The 27823-nt window shown below is 33.6% G+C and overlaps 1 protein-coding gene across 3 annotated transcripts in view; it reads left to right on the top strand.

Annotated features, from left to right (window-relative positions):
- Positions 1–27823, top strand: part of Eps15 (epidermal growth factor receptor pathway substrate 15) — a 141618-nt gene that overhangs the window by 25759 nt on the left and 88036 nt on the right. For 2 of the 3 annotated variants that reach the window (XM_071617816.1, XM_071617817.1), the window contains exons 2-9: positions 2700–2741; positions 7216–7305; positions 8182–8229; positions 9963–10058; positions 12766–12831; positions 13590–13715; positions 15741–15800; positions 26885–27085. In XM_071617816.1, coding sequence (XP_071473917.1) covers positions 2700–2741; positions 7216–7305; positions 8182–8229; positions 9963–10058; positions 12766–12831; positions 13590–13715; positions 15741–15800; positions 26885–27085 — 729 coding nt within the window. The remainder of the gene's footprint in view (positions 1–2699; positions 2742–7215; positions 7306–8181; positions 8230–9962; positions 10059–12765; positions 12832–13589; positions 13716–15740; positions 15801–26884; positions 27086–27823) is intronic. The other variant, XM_027944955.2, reaches the window with a different exon arrangement.

The following is a 27823-nucleotide window of genomic DNA, read 5'->3' as shown; positions in this document are numbered from 1 at the left end:
ATCTTCTGTACTATTTGAGCTCTCACTTAAATTTGTTCAGTTTTTACCTTGCTTTTGAAGTATACATTTCAATGTCTCAGCAAACTTTGTTTATATAAATAGATCTTAGTTAAGTTTTATGAGCTGAAGGATTTTTTTAGCTTTATTAATTTAAGACTTTAAACTTTAATTACGGGTTTCTAACTGTCTTTGAACAATATGCAACCAATATTTGGAGTAGTTAAAAAGACTCCTTTATAAGTCCAACCTAAGTTTCTCAGTAGTGAATCTTTTTTGAAAATAAGTCCTCCAAACTCTTGCAATTGTCCCTCTTTCCATCCTCATTTTTCTTTAGTTTTACCATGGCGCATGGGGATCCTTCACAAATTCTCCTGTTTAAAAATCACACCCCTGGGGCTGGGGTTGTGGCTCAGTGGTAGATCACTTGCCTAGAATGTGTGAGGCCCTGGGTTCAATCCTCAGCATCACATAAAAATAAATAATAAAAAATTTTAAAAATTCAATCTAAATATATATTTTTAAAATCACACTCTTGGGGCTGGGATTGTGGCTCAGAGGTAGAGCACTGGCCTAGTATGCGTGAGGCACTCGGTTCAGTCCTCAGCACCACGTAAATATAAAATAAAGATATTGTGTTCACCTATAACTAAAAAAATAAATATTTTTTAAAAAATCACACTCATATCTTCTTTCAGAACTACTTGCTGTTCTTTATAGATATAGCTGAGCTTTCTGTTAATTGATGCCTTTATATATACTGTAATCTCTGTGTAGAATCACTTTATTTTCACCCATAAAGTTCCATACTTTAAGTTTCTATGAAGCTTCCCTGGACTTACTTCTGAGTCTTGAACATTGTTACATATTGATATACAGGTAAACCTGAGCCTTTAAATATATATTCCTTTGTTGTCATTCAGATGAGATATTAAATGTGTTTATCTGCTGACCAAAGAACCCTTTGTGTGGAGGGCCTTCGCGCTGAGTGACTAGCATTTTCCTTCCCTTATCAGTTGAGGCTATGTTGGTCACTTCCAGTGATCTGGCCACATTCAAAGTGGCCCCAGATGGTTGTCCCAATCCTGGAAGTAGCAGAATGTGTCTTCGTGCGTAGGCGTGCCTTCCTGCAGCCCCATGGATTGAGCTATGCTCACCTGTTCCTTTGTGATATTACCACTTTGCCCTGTTTGGGATAGAATGTTCCATGGAAATGCCCTTTGTGTGACCCCTTCTCTTGCTCTGCCTTTGGGTGTGGCCTTCCTAAATGTCAGTCAACCTGCTGACAGCAGACATCATGAAGCTAGACTCAACCCCTTGAATCCTAACCCCTTGCCTTATTTGAATGGCTTCTCCTCTATAAAAGGGGTCAGCACGCCCTCACTCTCTCTCTTTCTGCGGACTCTTAAGGTCAGAGGAGCTGTCTCAGGACCCCCAAAGAAAAAGGTATCTCTGTCTCTTGTGTGGTTATTGCGTGCTACCCAGTTCCCCTGGAGCAACCCTAGGGAATGCTACACCTTTGAACTATGGTGTGAATTGAATGGCCCTGCCTAAGTTTAGGCATTTCACATCTGATAATGTCAATATCATCTTTTTTTTGGGGGGGGGGTGGTGCAAGGGATTGAACTCAGGGGCACTCAATCACTGAGTCACATCCCAGACCTATTTTGTATTTTATTTAGAGATGGAGTCTCACTGAGTTGCTTAGCACCTTGCCATTGCTGAGGTTGGCTTTGAACTTACCTTCCTCCTGTCTCATCCTCCCCAGCTGCTGGGATTACAGGCCTGCACCACCACGCCCAGCTCAGTATCATCTTTTTGTACTTCAATTTATGTATTCATTTATATTTATTTTTTGCAGGACTGGAAGTTGAACCTATGACATTATGTGTGCTAGGCTAGTGCTCTACCAATGAGCTACATTCCCAACCCCTTATTTGAATATTTTATTGAAGTGGTTTTCGAACTGAATTCAAAGGTACCTAGGGCACTTGGGTAGAGAATCAGTGTGTAGAATGTTGGGGCCTTCCAACTGGCTTCAGCTAAAATATTTCATCCCTAATTTGTCAGATGTTGGGTTTCTGGGTAGAATTTTGCATGAGAAAAAGTTCCAATGTAAACAATTGTTTCTTTTTGTTACTGGGATTGAATCTAGTGATATTCCACCACTGAGCTACATCTCCAGCTCCCCCTGCCCTCCCTCTTTTTTAACTGCTAGTAGTATTCTTCTTTTTAGAAAATTTTTAGTTGTAGATGGACATGATACCTTCTTTTAATTTACCTATTTTTATTTGGTGCTGAGTATCGAACCTAGTGCCTCACACATGGTAAGCAAGTGCTCTACCACTGAGCCACAGCCCTAGCCTTCCAGCCCTTCTTATTTTTGAGACAAGGTCTCCTACTGAAGTAGTAGTACTACTCTTGAGTTGCTGGGATTACTGGTATATGCTACTGTACCCAGCTTTGTGTTAAAAACAATTTTAAGATTCTTGTTTTATTTCTTGTCTACTTAATCCTTAGTAAAACGTGGGACTGTCTTTTTTTATTCTCCCTTTCAACTTGGCAAAAAAGAAATGAAACCAATCTTAATTGAAGTTAAGGATCTTTTTTATTTTATTCACCTTTGTTTCTCAATATATTTGTATGCCAAACATGTTAATAGAAGTTATTGAATATAATTATTATTTACTTATTTATTTTAGTTATCAAGTGGGAATCCTGTATATGAAAAATACTATAGACAGGTAAGATTTTTTTTGTCTGTTTTTCCTAGATGGAACATAAAGTATACTATCAACTGTCAATTGTATGCATGTAGATTATCAGCTAGCTGAATAAATTTGACATGTCTTGTTTTTAACTTTTTGTGCTTTATAGCCTCTAGCTTTGAATACTTAGTGCTTCTAGCATGCTTCTAGAAAAAAGAAGGCAAAATAATTAAAGTAATTTAATTGCCTTAAATATCTATGTGAAATCTATACAATATTAGATATATTTATTCAGATATAAGTATTAAAATTAACTTATAATCCAAATTGAAATGGCTTTTATACTGTTTTTGTAGAAATTTTTTTAGTTGTTGATGGACCTTTATTTTATTTACTTATATGTGGTGCTGAGAATCGAACCCAGTGCTTCACACATGCTAAGCAGGTAATCTACCACTGAACTACAACCCCAGACCCACTTTTATGCTGTTTTTAAAACTTACTAAAGTATAATTTTCACAAGCTGAAAACGCTGGGTTTCATATAAATCTAAAATGAGCATGGGGATTGAGAGAATATCTTAGTGATAGAGCAGTTGTTGAGCATGCACAAGATCCTAGGTTCAATCCCCAGCACCACAAAAAAAGGAAAAAAAATAACAAAAAAACAAAGGGTGGGTTGGAGGAAATCAAGGATTTTATTCAATTTATTAGTTATTGAAGGAACCAGTTGAGTATAAAAATGAGAATATGAGTTACGGAGATTCATACTCTGCCAGACAAAATTTACTTGCATTGGTATAGACAGGAATCATTTGTATTGCTAATAGTTTTCTATAATTTTTGATTTATTTTATTTTAAGAGAGAGAGAGAGAGAATTTTTTAATATTTATTTTTTTAGTTTTTGGTGGACACAACATCTTTATTTTTTATGTGGTGCTGAGGATTAAACCCAGCGCCCCACGCATGCCAGGCTAGCATGCTACCGCTTGAGCCACATTCCCAGCCCCTAATTTTTGATTTATTTATTTTGGATTAAAACCAGGGGCTCTCTACATCTGAGGTACATCTTCTGCCTCTTTTGTTTTTTTTATTTTTGAGAGAGGATCTCACTAAGGCTGGCCTTGAGGCTGGACTTGAACTTGTGATCCCCCTGTCTTAGCTTCCCAAGTCACAGGGATTACAGGCATTAGCTACTGTACCAGGCCTCAGTTTTCCATAGTTTAACCTCTATCCCTACAGTGTGTAGAACAGTCTTTCCAATAGAAAGTTACTCAGGGGTATATAGTATATATCAGATAGTCTCTCAAGGGTATACACACTCTCACTTGCCCGTTTCCAAGTATTAGATCATTTTTTTCTAAAAGCCTCCTTACCTTGTGATGATGATTACAGAAAAGGCTGGTCTCATATCTGGCCTGACCATCTACAGAGTTGTGGCAAAGATTAATTAACCATTTTAGGCCTCTTTGGTTTTGACTAGTAGACCTAGAACCATAGACTATTTAGCAGTTTAAAAGGCCAGAGAATTAATTTCTGCTTGAAAAATTTTAGAATCTGATTATATTTTTATTCCTTAATTATTTGTTTATTTTTATTTTTAATTATTTTTTCTAGTTGTAGAGAGACACAAATCTTTATTTATTTATTTTTATGTGGTGCTAAGGATTGAACCCAGTGCCTCACATGTGCAAGGCAGGTGCTCTACCACTGAGCTGCAGCCCCAGACCAATTATTTGTTTATTTTTTTTTTTTTTTTTTTTTTTTTTTTTTTTTTTTTTTAAGAGCTGAGGTCTGTCTTTACCAAACTGGTCTCAAATTCCTGGGCTCAAGCGAGCTTCTTGCTTCAGTCTCTTTAGTAGCTGATTGTATGCCACAATCCCCAGCTTGATTGTACATTTTAAAGCCTCTATTAATTGTTGTTCTATCTTTTTTTGTCGGGGGGCAGGTGTGTACTGGGGATTGAACTCAGGGGCATTTGACCACTAAGTCATATCTCCAGCCCTATTTTGTATTTTATTTAGAGACAGGGTCTCACTGAGTTGCTTAGTGCCTCGCTTTTGCTAAGGCTGGCTTTGAACATGGGATCCTCCCACCTCAGCCTCCCAAGCTGCAGGGATTACGGGCATGTGCCACCGTGCCCAGGTTTTTTCCTTTGTCTTGAGGCTATGATCTAAACCTTTAAAGTTGTCTCTTCCATAATTTCACCAGCATTACATGTAAATTAGAATGAATTTATCACATCTGAAGGTTTCTTAGACATCCAGGGTTCCTGGCTTGCTGGTAAGTGACCTTGCTTTACTATCTGTGAGGCTGGGACTTGCCAGATAGCAAGTCAGTTTTCTTGAGAGGGATTTGTAAGTATTGACTCCACAAAAGGCAGTGTTCTTCAATAGTAGCTTTTTCTATGTGAATATCCAAAATAATATTAATATAATAAAAATAATAAAAGGAAATCATTCTTAAATATGACCTTGTTTTGCACACGAATTATCTGATTGTCTCCTTACAAAAGTAGAACAAATTGTAATTAGATCTTTAATAATTACATTGCCATAAAAAGTAAAGATGTTAAGTAGAAGTATTTGTTTTTTGATTCTGATAAGCCAACGAGAATCAGATACCATTGAAAACTGTTCCATTCATATCAAATTGAGGATTGAGATAATGTAGGAAGAAAAAGAAAAATAGAAAATTAGAGATAATACCACCAGATGAGGTGACTCTCTCCTATATTCCTCGATACTCAGGAAGCTAAGGCAGGAGAATCACTTAAGCCTAGGAGTTTGGGGTCAGTCTACGCAATATGGTGATATCTCATCTCTTAAAATAAAATCAATAAATAAGAGGACTCAGAGTGTAGTAACTAAGTGGTAGAGCATATGCTCAGTGTATGCAAGACCATGGGTTCAATCCCTAGCACCATAAAAATCAAAGCAAAATGAAAAAAAAAAACAACAATTTATTTCAAGTAAATAATCATAATTAAATTTTCTTCACTAATTTAACCAGTTCTGTATAATTCTTTCTTGACTGGATCTTGGGTCAGGAGTCAGCTTTCACAAAGTACATCTGTTTCCAGACTGAAAAGAATCTTGGAAATCCTTATTTCATCTACCAGTATAGCCTGAAAAATTGCTTAAGTGATATCGACTCAGAAGTCTTTACCCAAAACTCTATTTTTGGAGTATTAGTATTTCAGAGACCCTTCCATGAGATCTTTGAGAACTGTCTGTTGAAGATACAGATTCTAGCCTATATAGTTTATAACAGAGCATCAGAATACTATAGAAACTGCCTATAGATGACACAGACTCAGTGACTATGTTTAATTTATTATGGCAACCAAAAGAATGACAGATAGTAAAATTCTTTATTGGGATACAGTACACAAATATTTCATGAGTTGACTGATGTTTCCTCTGAGTGCCTCTGTTTGGGTTATATTGGGTATGAGTATTCCTTTTCAATCCTGGTCAGGGAAGAGAGCAAAGAACAGTAGTTATAGAGGATTCTGGAGGTAGATTTCCTAATCCTTTCTGTAATTCTTATTCCAAATTTGAAGGATTAGGCAACTCTTTCTTTTTTTGCTTAGTTTCTGATTTATCCTGTGTTCTAGCACTTGAAAGAAAGGTTTTCTTTTTCTTTTTCTTTTTTGCCTCTTTGTTTATACTGAACAGTCTTGAATACTTTATGTTCATAGTAAACTTAATCCTTTAACTGGCAATACAGCTATTTCACAGACATCCTAGTATACTTTTTAAAATTTACTTTATATATTTTCATATGGAACTTTAGGAAATTTTTGCAAAAATGAGAGTCATTTTTTTGAATTTTTTTCTCTCTCTCTTTTTTTTTTTCCCTATTCTTGTGACATCATTCTGTCTTAAAGGAAAGTCCCCATTAGTTAAATGATGCATTTCCCTTAATGAATTGTAGAAACTTAACAATTTTAACAAGGTTTCTTAAAGTTTATTGTGCAATCAATTTCTCCTCCTCCTCCTTCTTTTTAAAGTGCTGCAGTTCTTAAAGAGTACATATAAAAGCAGAAGTTGATAATCTGAAACTGAAGAGGCAGACAACATAGGCAGCTAATTCTCATTTGTTAGAAGACCTGTCCAGGAAATGAGAAATGCTGCCTTTTTTTCTTCTCTTGCCATTTAAGATTATTGGAATTGAAGTGACAATCATAAAAAATTGGAGTCAGAAGACATGTGTTGAAGTTCTAACTCCACTCATTTGCTTTTACTTCCTCTGAGCTTTGGTTTCTTATTGGATATTAGGCATGATTAACAAAACAAAACAAAAACAAACTTAGCAAATTGCTGCTGCTGTATATGTGGTACTCTACTCATATTACTGTCCACAAATTCCTTAGCCTTTGTTAGTAAGAGGATTCCTGCTCATTTCTTGAAAAAGCCAGTCCCAAATCACAGGGATGGAGGCCAGTAAATGGTGACAATTTTCCCTTTGTGTTTTCTTTCTAAGCTTACAGTTTGTGTCTTTTCAGGTTGATACAGGCAATACTGGAAGGGTGCTGGCTTCAGATGCTGCTGCTTTTCTGAAAAAGTCAGGGCTTCCAGACTTGATACTTGGAAAGGTAGTGTTTATATATTATAACTAGGTTATAATGAATACATAGAACGCTAGACTAACTGGCTGAAGATTAAGAAACATAACCATCAAGAAATTTAAGAACCAAATCAGAAAAGCAGTTACAGTAATGGGATGAGGGACATTTATGACATAGCAATTTACCTTCTTGAAAAATAAAGCATAGTTCAAAATTTAAGAAAAAATTACTTTTGAAGAGGATAAATGAGGAAATAATAGTACATTTGATTATTGTTGGGAAATAGTGGAACCTTGCCACCCACTCAGAGCTGGCTCTATCCCTGCTTCCTCTATATAAGTGTCTCTGTTGAATGTGTGATGAATGGAATGGGGATTTTGGGAGGCTTTGGAAAGAGCACAAAAAAGGCAGAAAGCCCCTATCCTATGAAATTATTTTGCTATTTATTGATACATAGTTAAAATCCTGAAAAATAACCACTTTTCTTAATTTAATTATTTGCAAATAAACATTTACCTTCTCAATTTGCCCATGAGAAAGAATATCACCTTAATAAGAACCTAAAATCAAGAACAGTATGTTGCAGTAGAAAGAGCATGTTTGACTAAAGAGTTAAAACCTGGGTTAGTGAAAAAGGCATTTGACTAGAAGTTGGAACCTGAGTTTCTTCTTTCCCCGATGCCTTGAATGTTCTTGAGGCAAGTCACTTAACCTCTTTGGGTCTTAGTATTTTTGTGAAAGGTTGCATTGAATGATCTTTAAGGGTTCTTTCCACTTTTAATTCCATGATTTTTAGATTTGATTATCAGAATATGAGGTTGTAAATTATAGGGATTTAACTTATCTTTGAGATGATTTCTGTTAAAAATATAGATTGATTCTTTTTCCACCCCCTAATTTCAGATTTGGGATTTAGCTGACACAGATGGCAAAGGCATCCTGAACAAACAAGTAAGATTCAGAGATTCATATGAAAAATTTAAGTAATTTGAAATAAAAAATAGCCAACAGATTTTTATATTTTTAAGCTAAGAATTGCTTTTTATCAACATTAGGCAATTTACAAGAGCAATTGTCATAACAGTGAAAATAATACCAAGCACTAAACGTTAAAATATCTGATTCCTAAAGGTTAATGTTAGTTTGGTGACATTGTTCCACTGAGATTTGTTTTCTGTCCTGTAGAAACATTTTGCTCTTTTAATCTTACTAATTCAATTTTCTGGGTGTATGAGTAAACATTGATTTTGTTAGTAAGTGTTAAGATGGTATTGCTTGGTATATTTGAAAGGAATCTCTTGGCTAATCAAGCCTGAGTATTCTGGCCTGATTCTGTTCTGACAATGACACTTGGTGCTTTCCTCCTCTAGTATAATTTTTATTTTGTTGCTCATAACACATTGCAAGTTAGTTAGTATTAGCTCCCCTTATATGGAAGTTTTATTTTAATTAACTTGCCCACGCAACTTTAGATAACAGAACTAGAATTTCATGGAGAATTATTTCACTTAAAGAGTCCATCTATACAGAGGAAGTGCACCAGATTACCTAAGAGTAATTGAATCTCTCAGAATAAGACAAGAAGGAATATAAAGAGTACTTAGAATACCAGCATTTAAAAGTGAGAGGAGGTATAGACTCCAGCAGAAGAGACTTGAAAGGTCAGAAAGAACTAGAAGAGTTTCATTAAGCTTATTTGGTGGAGAAGTACTTCAGAATGAAAGAGAATGAGGAGGACATAGGCATTAGTTTCCCTAGCTAATCAAGGAGTGGAGTCTTTTACATGGAAACTTCTGGAGTAAATCAGAAGAGGGTTTCTTGGTAACATTTTTTCAAGAAATTTATGACTGAAAGGCAAGGTATTGTATAAAACAGATAGCCTGACTTTTTAAGAAAAAGTTAGGAATAGAGTAATAGGACATAGGTGAGAACAAGAGGTTTTAGAAAAGTAGGGAAGTGTTGAATAAACCACTGTATTAGGATGTCAACAAGCCACTGTATTAGGATGTCAACAAGTTGTAAAGATTATAGCTGGAGTAAAGTCTTTTGTTATCATTTCTATTCCTAGACTTATCTCTAACTCAAAATAGCTGAAAACCAGTTGCTTTAGCTTCTTTACATTTATTTATTTAATTAGTTTTGGACTGAGACTTAAAATCCAAGGACCTTTGTGGGAGATTTATAAACATTTTGAAGTCAAGCAGTTATATAATTGTTTTAAGTGCTACTCATTTATTTCTGCAGCTGTTTTGGAATAGCAGGATTGAGTCACTTGAATTACTGATCCATGTTTCAAAATTTATAATCTCACACTGAAGAGATGATTAATAACATTTAGTGATTTCCTCCTAGGCTCCCACCCTCAAATTCCTTTTTCTCAAAACATTTTCTAACAACATTAAATATTCTTTGAAATATGAGTATTAGTTATGTAAAATTTTCATTATCAGTAGGTATCACAATTTATTTAAATATTTTCTGTTTATATTGTTATTTGTTACTTATAGTGTTAGAAAAATCTTTGTACATGGGTCTTTTTTCAATTTTAAAGCAAGTGTTCTTGAAACAAATTTGTTATTATATTTGTTGCTACACAAAAACTCGGGAGTAATTATGAATTCTTTTATATTTTCAGATTATAAGTAGAATGTGTGGTAGATAATGGTCATACTTTTTTTCCTCAGGAATTCTTTGTGGCTTTGCGTCTTGTAGCATGTGCCCAGAATGGATTGGAGGTTTCACTGAATAGCTTGAACTTGGCTGTTCCTCCACCAAGATTTGTAAGCAATGATTTTAGATGTAAATTGTATCTAATTATTAAAAAGTGACACCACATGATTTGAAATTAAAATTAATATATTAAAAATAAATTTCTCCTTTATCCCTATCCCTCAGCTACATGATTTTCTTTTTTAATAGCTGCTACTGTTTTTTGTGTATTCTTTTTTCTTGTGTATTCTTCAGTTACTATGTGTGCATATAACAAAATATAAATATGTATAAGTATGTATTTCCTCATTTTTTGTTAATTATAGCATATTGACCGCTTGAATCTATAACTTTTTAAAATAACAAATGTTTTATAAATCTCTACATATCATTGCACAAAAATTTCCTCTCTGTTTTTTATGGCTGCATAGTATTTCTTTGTTTGTATTTACCATAATTTATTTAACTTCCTATTGTTTGACTTTTAGATTGTTTTAGTGTTTTGTTATAAAATGGTTCTGTGAATAATAACTTTGTACGTATATTATTTTGCATGTGCAGATATATGTATGTATAAATTCCCAAAAGTGGAATTGATGTTCCAAAAATTTTTGCCTTTGTAATTTGGGTGTATTTTGCCTTCCGTAGTGGTTTGTTAGTTTACATTCCCACCAGAAGTTGGTTCAAGTGCCCTGTTTTCCTACATATTTGGTAGCATACTGTTGTTATACTATTAGACAATTATTGTCAGTTTGGTGACACATGGTTTGTAAATATAATTCCGATTCATCCTTTTGGTTTTATAAAGTGAGGTTGAGTATTTTTCTTATGAACAGTTTACATTACTTTTATGTGACTATTTAATTATAGGCTCTCCATGTTTTTCTTGGGTAGGTTTTTTTAATTTATTAAATTCTAGAGATTCTTTAAAAATTAGGAAATTAACTCTTTGTCTATATATGCTGCAAATATATTTTCCCAGCATGTCATTTGTCTTTTGCCCTTGCTTTTGATTCCCCCCTGCTCCATGACTGTTTTTTTTTTTTAATCAAGTAAGTAAATTGTCAAGTTAATTTTTTTTTCAATATTTAAGTTAATACTGATTTGGGTATCAATATGGATTCAAATTTATGTTTTCAAGATGGCTACCCTACAGACCCAGTGTAGTGGGTTGAATAATCAATCTTTACTGATTTAAAATGCTACCTTAATCATGAGCTTAATTCTCATGTATTTAGTTTTTTTTTTAAATTTTTTTTATTCTTACCTATTGATCTGTTTATTTGCTGGTTTTATGTTATTTTAATTATCATTATTTGGTAAATGTTTTTTGTATCTGTTTATGGCTAGTTCTTTTCGTCCCACTCTTTTTTTGGAAATGTAATGACTTTTTTTGCTTTTTATTTTAATTCTATTTCATTTTTTGTGGTTCTGGGGATCAAACTCAGAGCCTTGTGCATGATAGGCAAGTGATCTACACTGAACTTAATACCCAGCTCTAGTTTGTTTGCTTTTTTAATTTTTTTTTAGTTGTAGGTGGACACAATATATCTATTTATTTATTTTTTAATATGGTACTGAGGATAGAACCCAGTGCTGTTATGTGTGCTAGGCAAGCGCTATATCAATGAGCTACAACCTCAGCTCCTCTTTGTTTTTAAACTTAATATTTTAGAAGTATTAAGAATTTAACTGGGCTGGGGATGTGGCTCAAGCAGTAGCGCGCTCGCCTGGCATGCGTGCGGCCCGGGTTCGATCCTCAGCACCACATACCAACAAAGATGTTGTGTCCGCCAATAACTAAAAGAAATAAATATTAAAAAATTCTCTCTCTCTCTCTCTCTCTCTCTCTCTCTCTCTCTCTCTCTCTCCTCTCTCTTAAAAAAAAAAAGAATTTAACTTCAGTTTGGGGGATGTCTGTACTTCTTTGTTTAGGCATGGAATCAGGTGTCAATATAGGGATTTGTTACCTAACTATTATTAAAAAGATTTTTCAAATATATTAATCTGGGTTGGGGCTGTGGCTTAGTTGTAGAGCACTTTCTTAGCATGTGTGAGGCACTGGGTTCGAGTCTCAGCACTGCATATAAATAAATGAATAAAATAAAGGTTCATCAACATCTTAAAAAACATTTAAAAAAATATTAATCTGTCTTCATCCAGATAAACATAATAATTGGGACATACTATTAATAGGTATTGTGTACTTAAAACTTACAAATGCTAAGTTGGTTTGTTTTCCCAGTTTTTAAAAGATAATATTGGGGAAAAGTCATCAGTTAATAGGACTTCAAATATTTCGTTAATATTCAGATATCTGCTGAGAACAGTGGTGCCTGACTATAATCCCAGCCACTTGGGAGGCTGAGGCAGGAGGATTGCAACTTTGAGGCTGGTCTCAGTAACTTAGTGAGACCCTGCCTCAAAATAAAAAAAATTCAAAGGACTGGGAGTGCAACTCGGTGATGAAGCAACCCCTTGTTTAATCCTTGGTAACAAAAAAAAAAAAAAAATTTCCAGATAACTTTATCTTTCAATTGTTGTAGGATTTCTTTTTTAGTACATATTTTACTTAGTCCTCCACAGTGATTTATGTGGTCAAGTGAAAATTGACTTTGTTTTAGTAGAAAATAGTTGAAAGTCTACTTAATGTAAGAAGTGTTTTAAGTGCTTAGAGATCCAGTGTTTTATATGAATATATTTAAATCCAAAGACCATTTTTCTTCATTGCTTATTGATATGAGAATTTCAACAATTCATGTGCTATTTACATTTTAGCATGATACCAGTAGTCCTTTACTAACCAGCGGAACCCCTGCAGCTGAGCTTCCATGGGCTGTTAAAGTAAGTAATTTGTGTAACTATTCATTTCTTACTCCTGCTTTGCTTCCTACTCACTTATATCCTTTCCCCCTACTTCTGAAATACATTGCAATGCATGTTAGACTTTCATATGTATATTTAAGGATAATAGGAAAAGTACCCACACTGGAATCTTTGAGGGATCTTTCAGTTCTGTTAGTCATTTTGTGACCAAAAAAAAAAAAAAAAAAAATGAGGAATTTGGTATTGACTGGACAAATAATGAATAGAAGATTTTCATGTTATACAAGTAACATTTAAAATTTTAGGAGATGTCTTGTTGACAAGAAAAATAAATTTTGCTTTGGGAAAATTGGGGGAATCTTGGTGTTTGTTCCTAGAGTATTGATGTTTGTTTTTAAAAATTTCATTTGTTTGCATTTGAAATGTACCTAATACCATGTTTAGAAACTCATCAAATGTTATAAAATTGTGACTTATGAAAGTTACTTCCTTGCTGTATGTGTTTAAGTGAGAGTTAGAACTAGTTGTTTCTTTCTCTGAAATCTTTTGATTCTAACAAAGAGTGTTCCAGCTTCAAAAGGAATAGGGGACACTGGACTCTTAAGTAGAATCACTTTAAAATTATTAATTAATATATTTGATGAAAGTAAAAAAAAATGTTTTTTAAATGTTATTTTTAAAAATGTCTTCTATGAGGACTTGATTTTTATAACTGCAATCAAAACATTTCCACCATTACTTAACTTGTCATTGTTTTAAAAAACATTTTATTTTAGAGTGAAGATAAGGCCAAATATGATGCAATTTTTGATAGTTTAAGCCCAGTGGATGGATTTTTGTCTGGTGATAAAGTGAAGCCAGTGTTGCTCAACTCTAAGTTACCTGTGGAAATCCTTGGAAGAGTAAGATATTAAGTTTTAAATGTAGTATTTTCTGTATTATAACTTTATATTTACTAAGAGCACTTGTTGGTCATTATTAAATGTACAATCTTATTTTAAAGTTGCCTTATTATAAAATTTTCTGTGTCCTGACTTAATATATAAAATTATTCCCAATTTATTTGTGTTTTTTATTATTCCCTGTAAAATATAAGTGATTGAAGTTAGTTATATATATAAGCCCCTTAAGCAGGTCCATTTTTCTTTGTGCTGTATGCTCTAATTTCCAACTGCATGACAGTTTTTAAAGACTATTAATATTTTATGTTTACCACTTACCCCATATATCATGTGGTCTCATAAGGAATAGTTTCATCTTTGAAAGAATTAATTCTACTTTCTAACTTGAACTTTTTCTTGATCTTTTCTTTAGATACTTGCAAGACTTTAATTCTTTGATTTCACTCAGACCTTTAAATCTTAGACTCCTTTACTTTCCCTCTGTCTTTTTATATTGTGGTAAGATGCATATAACATGATATTTGCCCTTTTATCCAATTTTAAATGTAAAGTAGTGTTAAGAATACTACATTGTTGTTCAACCATTACTATCATCTATCTTCATAACTTTTTCATCTTGTAAAACTAAAACTGTCACCCTGCCCCCCCCCCCTTTTTTTTTTTTTTTTGGCTGTGCTGGGGATTGAATCCAGGGCCTTGTGCATGCTAGGCAAAGGTTCTACCGCTAATCCATATCTCCAACCTTTCCCCTTATCTTTTGAAATTACTGTTTTCCTCATGCAGCTTGGTTTCCCCGACTCCTGGTCTATAATTCCATATTCTCTTCCCAGCTCCCTTTGCCACATTTTCTTCCATCTTCTCTACCTGATGAAATCATAAATTCTATTCTTTGACTTGAATTCTTTTTTTCCCGTTTTAAATTAGAAAATTTTTTAAATTTGATGGCCAATGTTATACTTATTTATCATGCACAACATGATGTTTTGAATATATATATATATTTATTTTTAACCATATATGTGTGTGTGTGTTTAAAGATGGCTACTTAGTGGGAATTATATTAAGATGTAAAATATATTAAGATCCATTTGTGAGAAAACATAGATCTGTCTTAGGTTTCCCCAATATATTCTGACTTGAATTCTTGTCTCTCTAGATCTTTTTCCTAGATGCTTGCAAAAATTTTTTTTTTTTTAACTTCACTAAGTAGTCTCTGACTTTACTAAAAATCCAATTTTACATGAACCTAATTATCACTGGTTGCATATATGAGACAGCCTAATAAGATTAATGTCATCATAAATTTGTGATCACCAGCTTCAGGTGGGGTTCTTCCTATTATTTAACACTCTTTTTTTGTTTCCAAAGTGATTTCTCTCTACTCTCTTTTCATATGTCAAACCTTATCTTCTCTCTCTAAACCTCTGGCCCTTACTTTAATTCCCTGCTTAAGCAGACCACATAGGGTCACATCCTGGCTATACTGCTTCTTAGTTGTGTGACCATGGACAAATAATTAGAAAACCACATCTTGGTTTTCTGATCTTTAAAATGGGCATATTTTCCAGTTTAGAGGGTTGTAAGCATCAAATATGATAATGTAAATAATGTACTCACTAGTACTGTTAATAGCTGCTTTGGTGATGTTGATGATGACAATAATGATGAAGGCAACATTACCACCACAGTACTTACACTACTTCTAGATGAGTGTTAACATAGATTGGGGGCTCAATAAATATTGATTTAAAAAAAAATCATGTATATGTTTCCCACTGTTTATTTCTCTACTATGTGGTAAGGATTGCAAACTGTAAATAATTGTGTCATTTTATTACTTGAATCTAAGTTTTTAGAAGCTTCCCATTACAATTAAGAAAAATCCAAACTCTGTTCAAGGCGTTTAATGACCAGGCACTTGCTTATCTCTACTTTTTTATATTTCTCTAGTATACTTTCTCTCTTAGTTCCTAAACAACACATGAAATGAAAGAACATTGATATTTCTCAATTTTCTCTTTTAAGGTTTGGGAATTGAGTGATATTGACCATGATGGAAAGCTTGACAGAGATGAGTTTGCAGTTGTAAGTAACTTAATGTTCTTAAAATATGAAATATCATAATGGTTTTATCATGTGAAAATTTACCCTTTTAATTAATCCTTGAAGGAAAACTATGTTTATCAGATTGTTGGTATAAACATTTTTACCTAGAATTTATAGGTAGTTAATAAATATTTTAAAATAAATGAGTAACAAAATGTGTTTGCTGTCTTCATTTTATTTGACTTTAAGGTACATTGTGATATATACTTTGATTAATGTACTATAAAGATGCTGAGTGATAATGTCTTTTATATCCTAACTTGATGAAATATCCTAGCACCTGCCTCTACGTGGAATAATTTTGCTCCAGATACATCCCCGTTTTCACATTGATTTTATTGAAAGGAAACGTGAATAATGCTTTAGTTACATTTCATTCATGAGGACAGAAGCTTTGACATTGTATCTGATAAAACCCATCTCAAGACATGTTATCTTGTAATTGGATAGTTAGTTCCAAGTAGAATATTTATCTCTTGAAATATTTACAAAAATTCTGCAGTGAGCTCATTTGTGTCTACCTTACTATCTTATTTTAAAATTAGTCTGTTCAAATTTTCTGTCTTGCTGAGGGACACACCTGTAATCCCAGCGACTTAGGAGGCTGAGACAGGAGGATCATGAGTTCAAAGCCAGCCTCAGCAATGGCGAGGCACTAAGCAATTCTGTGAGACCCTGTCTCTAAATAAAATACAAAATACGGCTGGGGAATGTGGCTCAGTAGTTGAGTACCCCTGAGTTCAATCCCTGGTACCAAAAAAAAAAATCTGTCTTTTTTTAAATTTTGCTAAGGAATTGTCTATTTATTTGACTTTGAAACTTCTTGCCACAAAATGCATTATTCTGGGGCTGGGGATGTGGCTCAAGTGGTAGCGCGCTCGCCTGGCATGCGTGCGGCCTGGGTTCAATCCTCAGCACCACATACAAAACAAAGATGTTGTGTCCGCCAAAAACTAGAAAATAAATATTAAAAAAAAAAAAATTCTCTCTCTTTCTCACTCTCTCTTTTTTAAAAAAATGCATTATTCTGTCAGTATCTTCTGAGTTTCTCATTTCATATCTTAAGTGTTTGTAGTTTTTTTAAAAAAAAAATATTTTTTTTTTAAAGAGAGAGATAATTTTTTAATATTTATTTTTTAGTTTTTGGCGGACACAACATCTTTGTTTGTATGTAGTGCTGAGGATCAAACCCGGGCTGCACGCATGCCAGGCGAGCACGCTACCGCTTGAGCCACATCCCCAGCCCCTTAAATATATTTTTAAAATTGTAGATGGACACAATACATTTATTTATTTTTGTGTGGTGCTGAGGATTGAACCCATTGCCTCATATATGTGAGGCAAGCGCTCTGCCATTGAGCCACAGTCCCAGCCCCAAGTGTTTATAGTTTTGTTCCCTCTTTTTTTGTTGTTGGTGATTTAATCTATTATATAGTTTATTCATCTTTCAAGACTATCTTTTAGATTATTTATCCTTTTTGTTTTCATCCTTTTTCAGTTTATCTTAATTTTTTCTTCCTAGTTTCTTTTCATTTACTTGTCCTTTAAAATTTGTTTTTTTTTAAATTACTTCTTTTATCTTTCATCTTTTTAAATATCATTTAAAGGATGTTTCTCTCAGAATATAGATTTAGATATATCCTATATATATAGTACAAAGTGTTTTCTTCCTACTTTTCAGATAATTTTTAGTTTTCTTCCATTGTCTGTTTAGGAATATGTTTTCTAATTTCAAAGTAGTTAAGCTTGTTTGGCTTTTGATACATATGTATGTAATTTTAACTTGGTTGGATTAAGACTAAAGAATGTGGTCTGTAGAATCTCTTCTTTTTTTTTTTTTTATTATGGGCAGGGACAGGAGGGATAGGGGAGACAAGACGCTGGGGATCAAACCAGGGCTGCATGCATGCTAGGCAAGTCTTCTGCTGAGCTATATCCCCAGCCCTAAAATCACTACTTTAAGAAATATGTTAAGGTTTTCTTTATTGCCAGCTTCATGACATTTTTACATGCCCCATAGATAATGCCAGCATTTCTCTTTAGAGGATATTAGACTTCTATAAATTCATTATACCAAATTTATCAATTATGTAGTTTCTCTTTGTCCTTATTTTTTTTAGTCTTTGAGTAAATTTCATCCTATTTCCTTCCTTTAAAAGCCAAAATTGTTTTTAAAACATGATAATATGTTTTTAAAATTATCATTATCATGTTTAAAAAATGCAGAAACAAAAACTTAAACTGACTTGAATTTATAGTCATAGTTCCTAGTCATTTTTGTTTTGATTTGAGTAATAGTTGGAAAGTGGTAAAGAATACACTCTCACAATGGTGGCAGAGGTTTTTCAAGTTATATATCAGGGGTTAAGTCAATTATTTGTGGAATGTTTTGGGGAAAGGGGATGTATTGAAAAGATTTGTATGTGATGTACCATGAAACATTGTTACACATAACACTTTATTTATTTTTGGTACCAGGAGTTGAACTCAGGGGCACTTAACTGTTGAGCAACATCCCCAGCCTTTTTTATTTTGTAACAGGGTCTTGCTAAGTCACCTAGAGCCTTTCTAAATAGCTGAGATTGGCTTTGAACTTGTGACCCTCCTGCCTTAGCCTCCTGAACTGCTGGGATTACAGGTGTGCGTCAACATAACCAGCTGTGTAAAGAAGTGTTTTTTTGTGTTAAGAATATTGGTACAAAATCTTTGACTTGGTAAGAGGTATTGAAGATTTTTTTTTCTTATAAAGATAAAACTTTTTAAATTTCAAAGGATTATTTGTATTAATATAGTTAGAAACAGGGAGAATAATGATATCCTCATTTAATAAATAGTAGTATATGCCAAGATAATTAAATAAACATAGTTTATTTTATATGCCCTGAAGCCTTTTCCTAGGCAACTTACTTTTTTAAAAAAATAAAAATGAATCTTATTAAAAGGATAATTTAAGAATAATAAACACAGGGCTAGGGATGTAGCTCAAGCGGTAGCGGGCTCGCCTGGCATGCGTGCAGCCCTGGTTCGATCCTCAGCACCACATACAAACAAAGATGTTGTGTCTGCCAAAAAAAATAAAAAATAAATATTAAAATTCTCTCTCTAAAAAAAAAAAGAATAATAAACACAATTTCAGGAAATACCTACTTTAAATTTTGTTTTGTTTTATTTTTTAGTATGGGGGATTGAACCCAGGGGGTACTTAACCACTGAGTCACATCCCCAGCCCTTTTTATTTTTTATTATGAAAAATAGGCTCTCACTAAATTGCTTAGGGCCTTGCTAAATTGTTGAGGCTTGTCTTTACTTGCTCAGCCTCTTAAGTTGCTGGGATTACAGGTATGTGCCACTGTGCCTAGCTTACATTTTATTTTAAATAGTGAACATCCCTTTATCTTTTCTTAGACTTATTGTTAGTCATTTTTAATATTTGTTTTCTATGAACATTCTTTAGAAATTTTTTCAACTTTAAATTCTATCTTGTGTGATTTGATATACTACTTCTGTGCTTTTTTGCTATGTGATATTTCTTGTTTATTGTGTATCTTTCTTGAAAATGGAGCATTTTTGTTTTTAATATTTTACCCATTTATGATGATACATGTATTGATTTTATTTCCCCAACTGTGTCTATTTATTTTACATTATTTTCTTCTTTATTTCTGTTTCTGTTGTTGCTGATGAATTTGTGATTCCTCCACCTCTTCCTCCTTGTTAATGTAGAAATTCTATTATAATGTCCCATTCTATTAATAATCAGTATGCCTTTTTCTGTACTCTAACATAGTTCTTCAATGTTTGCTAATAAGATTGTTCACCCTGACTCCAGTAAAATGAGGCATTTCAGTTATTTTTACTTCTCTTTTTCCCTATCTCACAGCTTTAGAACATTATGTGAAACTCAAATCCTAGCTTTTGCTCAGTTAATTTACTTCTTTTAGTTCTAGAATTTTCTTTGTAGTTTTGTTCAATATTAATTGTTTCACTAGCATTCTTTTGGTTTAGAATTTACCTGATATATCTTTTTCCATCCTTTAACTTTCATAAATGGAGCAACATAATCTGTATTTTTTTTCTTATTCTTTAAGATGGGATCTCCGTATATTGTCAGGATGGCCCTGAATTCCTGGTTTCTAGTGATGCTCTTGACTCAGCTTCCTGAGGAGCTGTAACTATAGGCATATACTACCGCACCCAGCTCTGTACTGTATTTTAAAATTAAAATTGCTACAATATTAGTAATTTAGCTTGTGCAAACAAAACTATAAGTCATGTGACTTGTCTTTATTTACAATCATTAATTTTAAAAAACTGAATTTTAAAAATTAATCTTAATGTTTCCTGAAAATTAAAGTAATTTAAAAATATTTTTGCAATAGAGAAATAACTTAAGACCTGAACATTTTAAATTATCTTCCAAAATAATGAATTGTTCACATATACTTACTCATATGATCTACCCTTTTAGACTGTGTCAATTTAGTTTGCAAGATTTTTTTGCTGAAATATAACAAAAGGGGTTGGGGTTGTGGCTTAGCGGTAGAGTGCTCGCCTAGCACTTTCGAGGCCCTAGGTTCAATCCTCAGCACCACATAAAAATAAATTAATAAAATAAAGATATTGTGTCCAACTACAACTAAAAAAATAAATATAAATTTTTTAAAAAAAGAAATATAACAAATTCCCCTGAGATTATCTTATTTGACTAACTAATCAAACCTGGATTGAATATAAGAATCTTTATGTTCAACATGCACCTTTAAAATTCTTACCCATTTCCCCTTGGATTAAATGGTACAGTTTGTTCATTTGTGTCAAGAGACCCAGTATAAAAATGAAGACTACAGATGTGTGGTTGTGTTTGTGTGTGTGTGTGTGTGTGTGTGTGTGTGTCTTTTAGAAATAACTTATTTCGACCCAGTGTGGTGATACATGCCTATAATTCCAGCTACTTGGGAGACTGAGGCAGAAGGATCTAAAGGTCAGCCTGGGCAACTTAGTAAGACCCTGTCTTAAAATAAAAAAAGATCTGGAGATATAGCTCAGTGGTAGAGTGTTTGCCATGTGCAAGACCCTGGGTTCCAACCCTAGTAACTGATACATACACATATTTATTTCACTAGTGAATCAAAACTGAATCTTTGTGTTCTAGATTTACCTTTAAAACTCTTAACCAGTTGGGATTTTGGTTAATTTATTGTTTAACTGGGATCAATGAAGTCAATTCTAATTTGTGTAACATCCATTGCTATGCAAACCTTTAATGAATGGTTCTTATTTCTTTTCAAATGTAAATTCTTTTTTAAATTTTTAAAAATTTGTTCTAGGGCTGGAGTTGTGGCTCAGTGGTAGAGTGCTTGCCTAGCATGCATGAGGCACTGGGTTCGATCCTCAGCACCACATAAAAATAAAGATATTGCGTCCAACTACAACTTAAAAAAAAAAAAAAAGCTTTAAAAAAATAAAATAAAGATATTGTGTAAAAAAAAATTTTTTAGAATGCATTTTGACACAAGTATAATTTCTTATTCTTGTTGTACATGATGTAAAATCACACTGGTCATATAATAATGTATATACATTATAGGTTAATAATGTTTGATTCATTCTACTGTCCTTATCCCCTTCCCTCCCTTCACTCCCCTCTGCCTAATCCAAAGTGCTTCTATTCTTCTCTAACTCCCACCCGCTTATTGTGAATTAGCATTTGCATATCAGAGAAAACATTTGGCCTTTGGTGTTTTGGGATTGGCTTATTTCACTTAGTATGATATTCTCCAGCTCCATCCATTTATCTGCAAATGCCATAATTTCATTCTTCTTTAAAGCTGAGTAATATTCCATTGTGTGTGTGTGTGTGTGTGTATCATATTTTCTTTATACATTCATCTGTTGAAGGGCAACTAGGATGCTTCCATAGTTTAGCTATTGTGAATTGAGCTGCTATAAACATTGATGTGGCTGTGTCAATGTAGTATGCTGATTTTAAAAGTCCTTTGGGTATAAACTGAGAAGTGGCATAGCTGGGTCAAATGGTGGTTCCATTCCAAGTTTTCTGAGGAATCTTCACACTACTTTCCATAATGGTTGCACCAATTTGCATTCCCAACAGTCCCTTTGTATACATTGTGTACCTTTTCCCGTACATTCTTGCCAGCATTTATTGTTGGATCTGTTCTTGGTAATTGCCATTCTGACTGAAGTAAGATAAAATCTTAGAATAGTTTTGATTTTCATTTCTCTAATTGCTAGAGATGTTGAACACTTTTTCATATATTTGTTGATCAACTGTGTTGTTCTTCTGTGAATTGTCTGTTCAGTTGCTTAGCCCATTTATTGATTAGGTTGTTTTTTTGGTGTTAATTTTTTTTAGTTCTTTATATATCCTAGAGATTAATGCTTTATCAGAGATGCATGTGATAAAGATTGTCTCCCAGTCTATAGGCTCTTCCTCACATTGATTGTTTCCCTTGCTGAGAAGAAGCCTTTTAATTTGAATCTATCCCATTTATTGATTCTTAATTTTACTTCTTGCACTTTAGGAGTCTTATTAAGGAACTCAGTTTGTAAGCCAACTTGGTGAAGATTTGGGCCTATTTTTTCTTCTGTTAGGTGCAGGGTCTCTGTTCTAGTGCCTAAGTCTTTGATCCGCTTTGATTTTGAGCTTTGTGCAGGGTGAGAGATAGGGGTTTAATTTAATCAAATGTAAATTCTTAATGCTTTTTCATATTTTTTGAAGCCTAGTGGTTTAATTAAAACTTCTGAATCTAGAAAAATCTTTGAAAAAATTAATAAGTGCATTTATAAAGTTCAAGCATGGAGGCTGGGGATATAGCGCAGTTGGTAGAGTGCTTGCCTTGCATGCACAAGGCCCTGGATTTGATCCCCAGCCCCACAGGGGGAAAAAAAAAAAGTTCAAGCATGGGTATTCTGACCACAACCAAAATGACTGTTTAGAGTTTTACATGTGTATACGTAAATGTATATACACATAAATGTGCTTTTTAAACTAGATCTACCCCCTTGAGTGTAGATTTTCTGTGATTCTCCATCGATATTTTATTTACTCATTGATGAATAAGCTGATTAGAGTATAGAAATATTAGAAATATAGCTCCCTGAATTTTCCTTCTGACTCATTTAGCTTGGTAGAAAGTTTCTAATAGGGCATTAAAGGGCTTCTTGGAAAAATGCAAAATAAAAAAAGATAAATGCTTCTAAGTTTAATATCTATCTGTACCTGTCTGAAGGCATTTGCTAGTATATTTCAGTTTGAAAACTGACTATAATTTTTTTTTTTTTTTGGTGAGTATGGTACAGTTACCTTTTTATTTGTGCCAGACTTTTTAAAACACACTTTTTTTTAGTTGTCAGTGGATCTTTATTTTATTTATATGTGATGCTGAGGATCGAACTGACTGCTCTCACATGTTAGGCAGGTTGTCTATCACTATGCTACAACTCGAGCCCTGTGCCAGACTTTTAATAAGATAAAGTACAGTGTAATAAGAAAGCAAACAATCACAATCCAACAGAATTAAAAGTATTCTGTTCACTTTTTTTCTTTTATTGGTGAAAAAATTGGGACTTCAGTTTTGTCAAGGAAACTATTTTCAAGACAACCTGAGATTGACTTACAAAAAAAAACCTCTGACTTACAAAAAAAAAATGTGTTGTTTATGGTCAGCAAATGGCTAACATTTATTTTTTGTTGTAGTATTCACTTTTTCAGGAAGTGACTTCTGTCTGCAGCAAGCAGAGTGCTGACCTTTAATGTGCTTGCCAGTCACTTCTTTTAGAAAGGTACCAGTCTAATACTACAAATGCTGTGAATTTGGTTGAAAATATATGCTAGCCTGATTGTTTTCTTTCTGGAGTTTCAAGTTTTCTGAGACAGAAAATTTGTGTTTTCCTAAAACTGACATTGAGTTGGCTATATCTGAGTTGGCTAGTGTGTGGGTAGAGAATCTGGTTTGAGTCAAATAGGTAAAATTGGTCTCTGGATGCTGCACCTGGGAACTTGGTAAAATGAAAATTCTTTGACCTAGCCCTAAAAGAATCAGCCTTAATGATTTCAGAATTCTGAGTATAGGGCTATCAAACTGTTCAGGTAATTCTGATGTCTGCTAATATTGAGTACTCATGTATTAAACTTTAGCTTTATCAGTTGTAAAAAGAAAGCATGGGGTTTTAAAGTTACATGTGTGTTGCTAATAATGTTGATGAAATCTGGATAAAGTAAGAGCATTGTAGCTGGAAGATCTTTGAACCCTGCTGTGTGACTTCTTTACCATAATGTATTGGGCATCTCTGAGCCTTGGTTTCTACATTTATAAAGTATTAGGAATTGTAGAAATCATGAATCAATGTTGTTGTATTGGGCGTTCAGTAAACATTAATTTGAAAGCTCCACAAAACTAAACTTAAAATCAAAAATAGATATCCACTTGGGAGAATTATAATTTTCAGTGGGGAAGAAAAAAAATCAAGTCGTATACAAGCTTTTTCATAATTGCTGCTGTAATTTTTTTTTTTTTAATTTGGTATTAGGGATTGAACTCAGAGGCACTTTACCACTTAGACATATCCCCAGCCCTTTTTATTTTTTTATTTTGAGACAGTCTCACTAAGTTGCTTCCAGCCTTGCTAAGTTGCTGAGGCTGGCCTGAAACTTGTGATCCTGCTGCCTTGAGTTACTGGAATTACAAGCGTTTGCCACTGCAACTGGCTCTGCTGCTGGATTCTTTCTAGAGGTTCTAAGCTATTTTGAGTAATTCATATCCTTAACTATAGTCATGGAAACTTTAAAAAAAAAAATCTGTTCTTTTTCTCCCTTTTTTATTTTTTTAAAGCCCTGGAAACTTTTCATATTCTACAAGTGTTGAAAGTGTCTTGAATCCTTTAAAATCTTGTAGCTTATGTCCTGGGAATATCTATAGGCAAGTTATCCCACTTTGTGTATATGCTTTAAGTATTTGTTAATTAAGAATATTTTAAAACAGGTAATACATTCTTATAGTTCAGAAATCAATACAAGAAGGCATTCAGTGAAAAAAAATTCTCAGTTCATTCCTGTCCTCAACTGCTCCAGTTACCCTACTCTATAACCAGGTATTTTTCTTCTTTTCCTGTCTCTCTTCCTAGAATTTCTTAATGCAGATATAAAAAAAATGAGTAAATATTTTTTCCTTACCACAAAAGATAACACTGTTCAACACTACATAGATTCTTGAGTTTCTTTTCAGAGTGCCACATGATTCTTTTTTTTTCCCTGATCTATTGAAGACTGTATATAATTAAATTGAATCCAATTTAAGTGAATAATTTGATGAGTTCTGACAGTCATATACCTGTTAAAGTTCTATCATAGTTAAAATGCAGAATGTTTCTGCATGATTTTTCTTTCATTGCTTCATAGCATTTCATTGTATGGATATATCATAGTTTTGTTTGTTTGTTTTTTTGGTACTGGAGATTAAACCCCGGGGAGCTTTTCCACTGAGTTATATAACCAGTCCTTTTTATTTTTTATCTTAAGGCAAGATCTTGCTAAATTGCTAAGGGTCTTGCGAAGTTGCTGAGGCTGACCTGGAACTTGTGATCCTCCTGCCTCAGCCTCCCAGTTGCCAGGTTTACAGGTGTGTGCCACTGTGCCCAGCTATATTATAGTTTTTAAAACTGTATATTAACTGATGAACACTGGGTGCTGATACAAGTTTGCATTTAATAACATTTGCAGCATTTTATATGTAGGCAAATAAATCTAAGGATGGGTTCCGAAATGTGAGATAGCTGAGCTAAAGAGAAAATACATTTGCAATTTGGTAGATGTTGCCATTATGCCCTTCAAAAGAGTATCAATTTGACCTCTGTAGGGGAGAAAAAATAATTTTCCCTCTACCCTATTAAGGTCTTGGTTGGGATATTTTTAACAAAAGATTTTAAAGAAAAGCAAGTCTATTAACTTATATATTTCTCATGTACATAGGAGACAACTCAGGGAAAGAGTAACTCTCAAAGAAGTTGCTTAAAACTCAGCTTATGTAGCGTCTTTAATAAAGAACATAAATTTTAGAGATGACAAGAAAAAAGAAAAAGACCTTGAGTCTGTAGGGGTTGCAAATTGTAAGAAGATAGATATATATGGAGCTAATGATAGATAAAGTCTAGTTAGTAGGCAACTTTGTTACATGGATTCTTCTGATATGCCATCTCCAGGCTGATAAGGGTCTAGAGTTGTTTTGGGGAGGAAATTCATTCTTACAGAAAGAAGAAGGCATACCTTTGTAAACTCAAGTCCTTCCTATAGGCACATAGCAGGAGAGCAGAGAACTTTTTGTTTGTATTTGCTGCTTCTTAGTTGTCTTCAGCCCAAAATAATTCTTATACCAAAGTGGTGTGTTTGCAGTTGACATATTTTGTTACCCTCAGTTGCCCAATAGCAATCTATGACAGTGCCTATTTCCTCACAGTTTAGCTAAGAAAACACATTATTAAACCTTGTATTTTTGCCAGCGAGGTAGAAAATGGTATTTACTATAACTTTAACTTGTAGTTTTCTTATTAAGAATGAAATGGAATTTATATCAATTTGTATGTTTGTATGTTATGTTATTTGTATGTTAAAGGATGGGCCATTTATAATATTTAGTTTTCTTTAAAGTATCTGTACACTTTATTTTTCTGTTGGACTTAAGGTTATCTTCTCTTAATTCTAGGAGCATTTTATATATTCAGGAATTACTTCTTTCTTTATAGATACTATCCCCCGCCCCCCATTATCATTTGCCTTTGTCTTTGCAGTAACTTTAGTTAAAGGGTGTGTATCTAAATTTTTTAGCTGCTTGGAATATTTTCCTAAATATTGCTTAGCTTTGATTACTTTTCTTCCTCCTTCCTTTCATTTCTTCCTATTTTTCTCTTACTTTCCCTCCTAACCTAATTTCTTAAAGAAGGATTTGAGACAGCTTTTAGATTATTTGTTGTTGAGTAATAATCAACTCATTGGGTAAATGTTGTTAAATGATTTTAATATATATGATCCTGGTTCATCTTTTTTGAAGGCCATGTTTTTGGTATATTCCGCATTGGAGAAAGAACCTGTGCCAATGGCCTTGCCTCCAGCCTTGGTGCCACCTTCTAAGAGAAAAACGGTCAGTATATCAGGCTCTATGCGGTTGATCCCCTCTTCAGCATCAGCCGAGGAATCTTACCACTCCTTACCACCTGTAGGCATTTTACCTACCAAAGCACCATTAAGACAGGTATAGATTTATCAGTGTTAAAGGATTTTTCTTTTAGCAAAGTGCATGTCATTTAACAGTTGAATTACTTTATAAAGTTAGAGAAAACTGATAAAGGGATCGAAGACTTAGAGCTGCCTTTGTTGAACTTACATAATGAGACGTTCCAGAGGAGACATATTCTTTTGTATTGCCGTAACTCATATGTAAAGCTCAGTGTTTCATTGTCTTTACTTATATCTGCCTGGAATTGGAGATGGTAGATGCTACATGCTAACATGGCATGCTTGTCATGGCATAATTAATATTTGGTTTTGCTTGATCTTCAGTTAACTCTTGATTCTTTGGGATCTGATTATCCAATTCTAGTTTGTCCATGACCTTTTTCTCCCTCTGACCTGCCTCTTGTCAGGTTGAGTAAAGCAAAGTGGTGACAGGATCTGCAAATTGGCCAGTTTGGCTATAGTTAATAATACTGGATGGAGCTATAGAAAATGAAGGTTGAGAATCATATGAATATTTTATTTCCCAGTTACTTGTGTTAATGTGGGATTTCCTGGTCAAGAGTTAACTATGCTTGAATTTACTCATTACTTAAAAGAAAAAAAAAAGTTAAAATGGGCATCTATATGTATATAGTCCCAACTGATCTGGCCCAACTGATCTGTATTTTTAAAATTTTCTCTTCACCACAGCATTTTGGTTACTATATGATGGAAGTGATACACTGTTGTGGTTAGTGGGATAGACTTGTTCAGA

This window comes from Marmota flaviventris, chromosome 10, assembly GCF_047511675.1.
Source record: "Marmota flaviventris isolate mMarFla1 chromosome 10, mMarFla1.hap1, whole genome shotgun sequence".
NCBI lineage: Eukaryota > Metazoa > Chordata > Mammalia > Rodentia > Sciuridae > Marmota > Marmota flaviventris.
The sequence above is the reverse complement of the archived record's forward strand: the minus strand, read 5'-3'. Positions and strand labels throughout refer to the sequence as shown.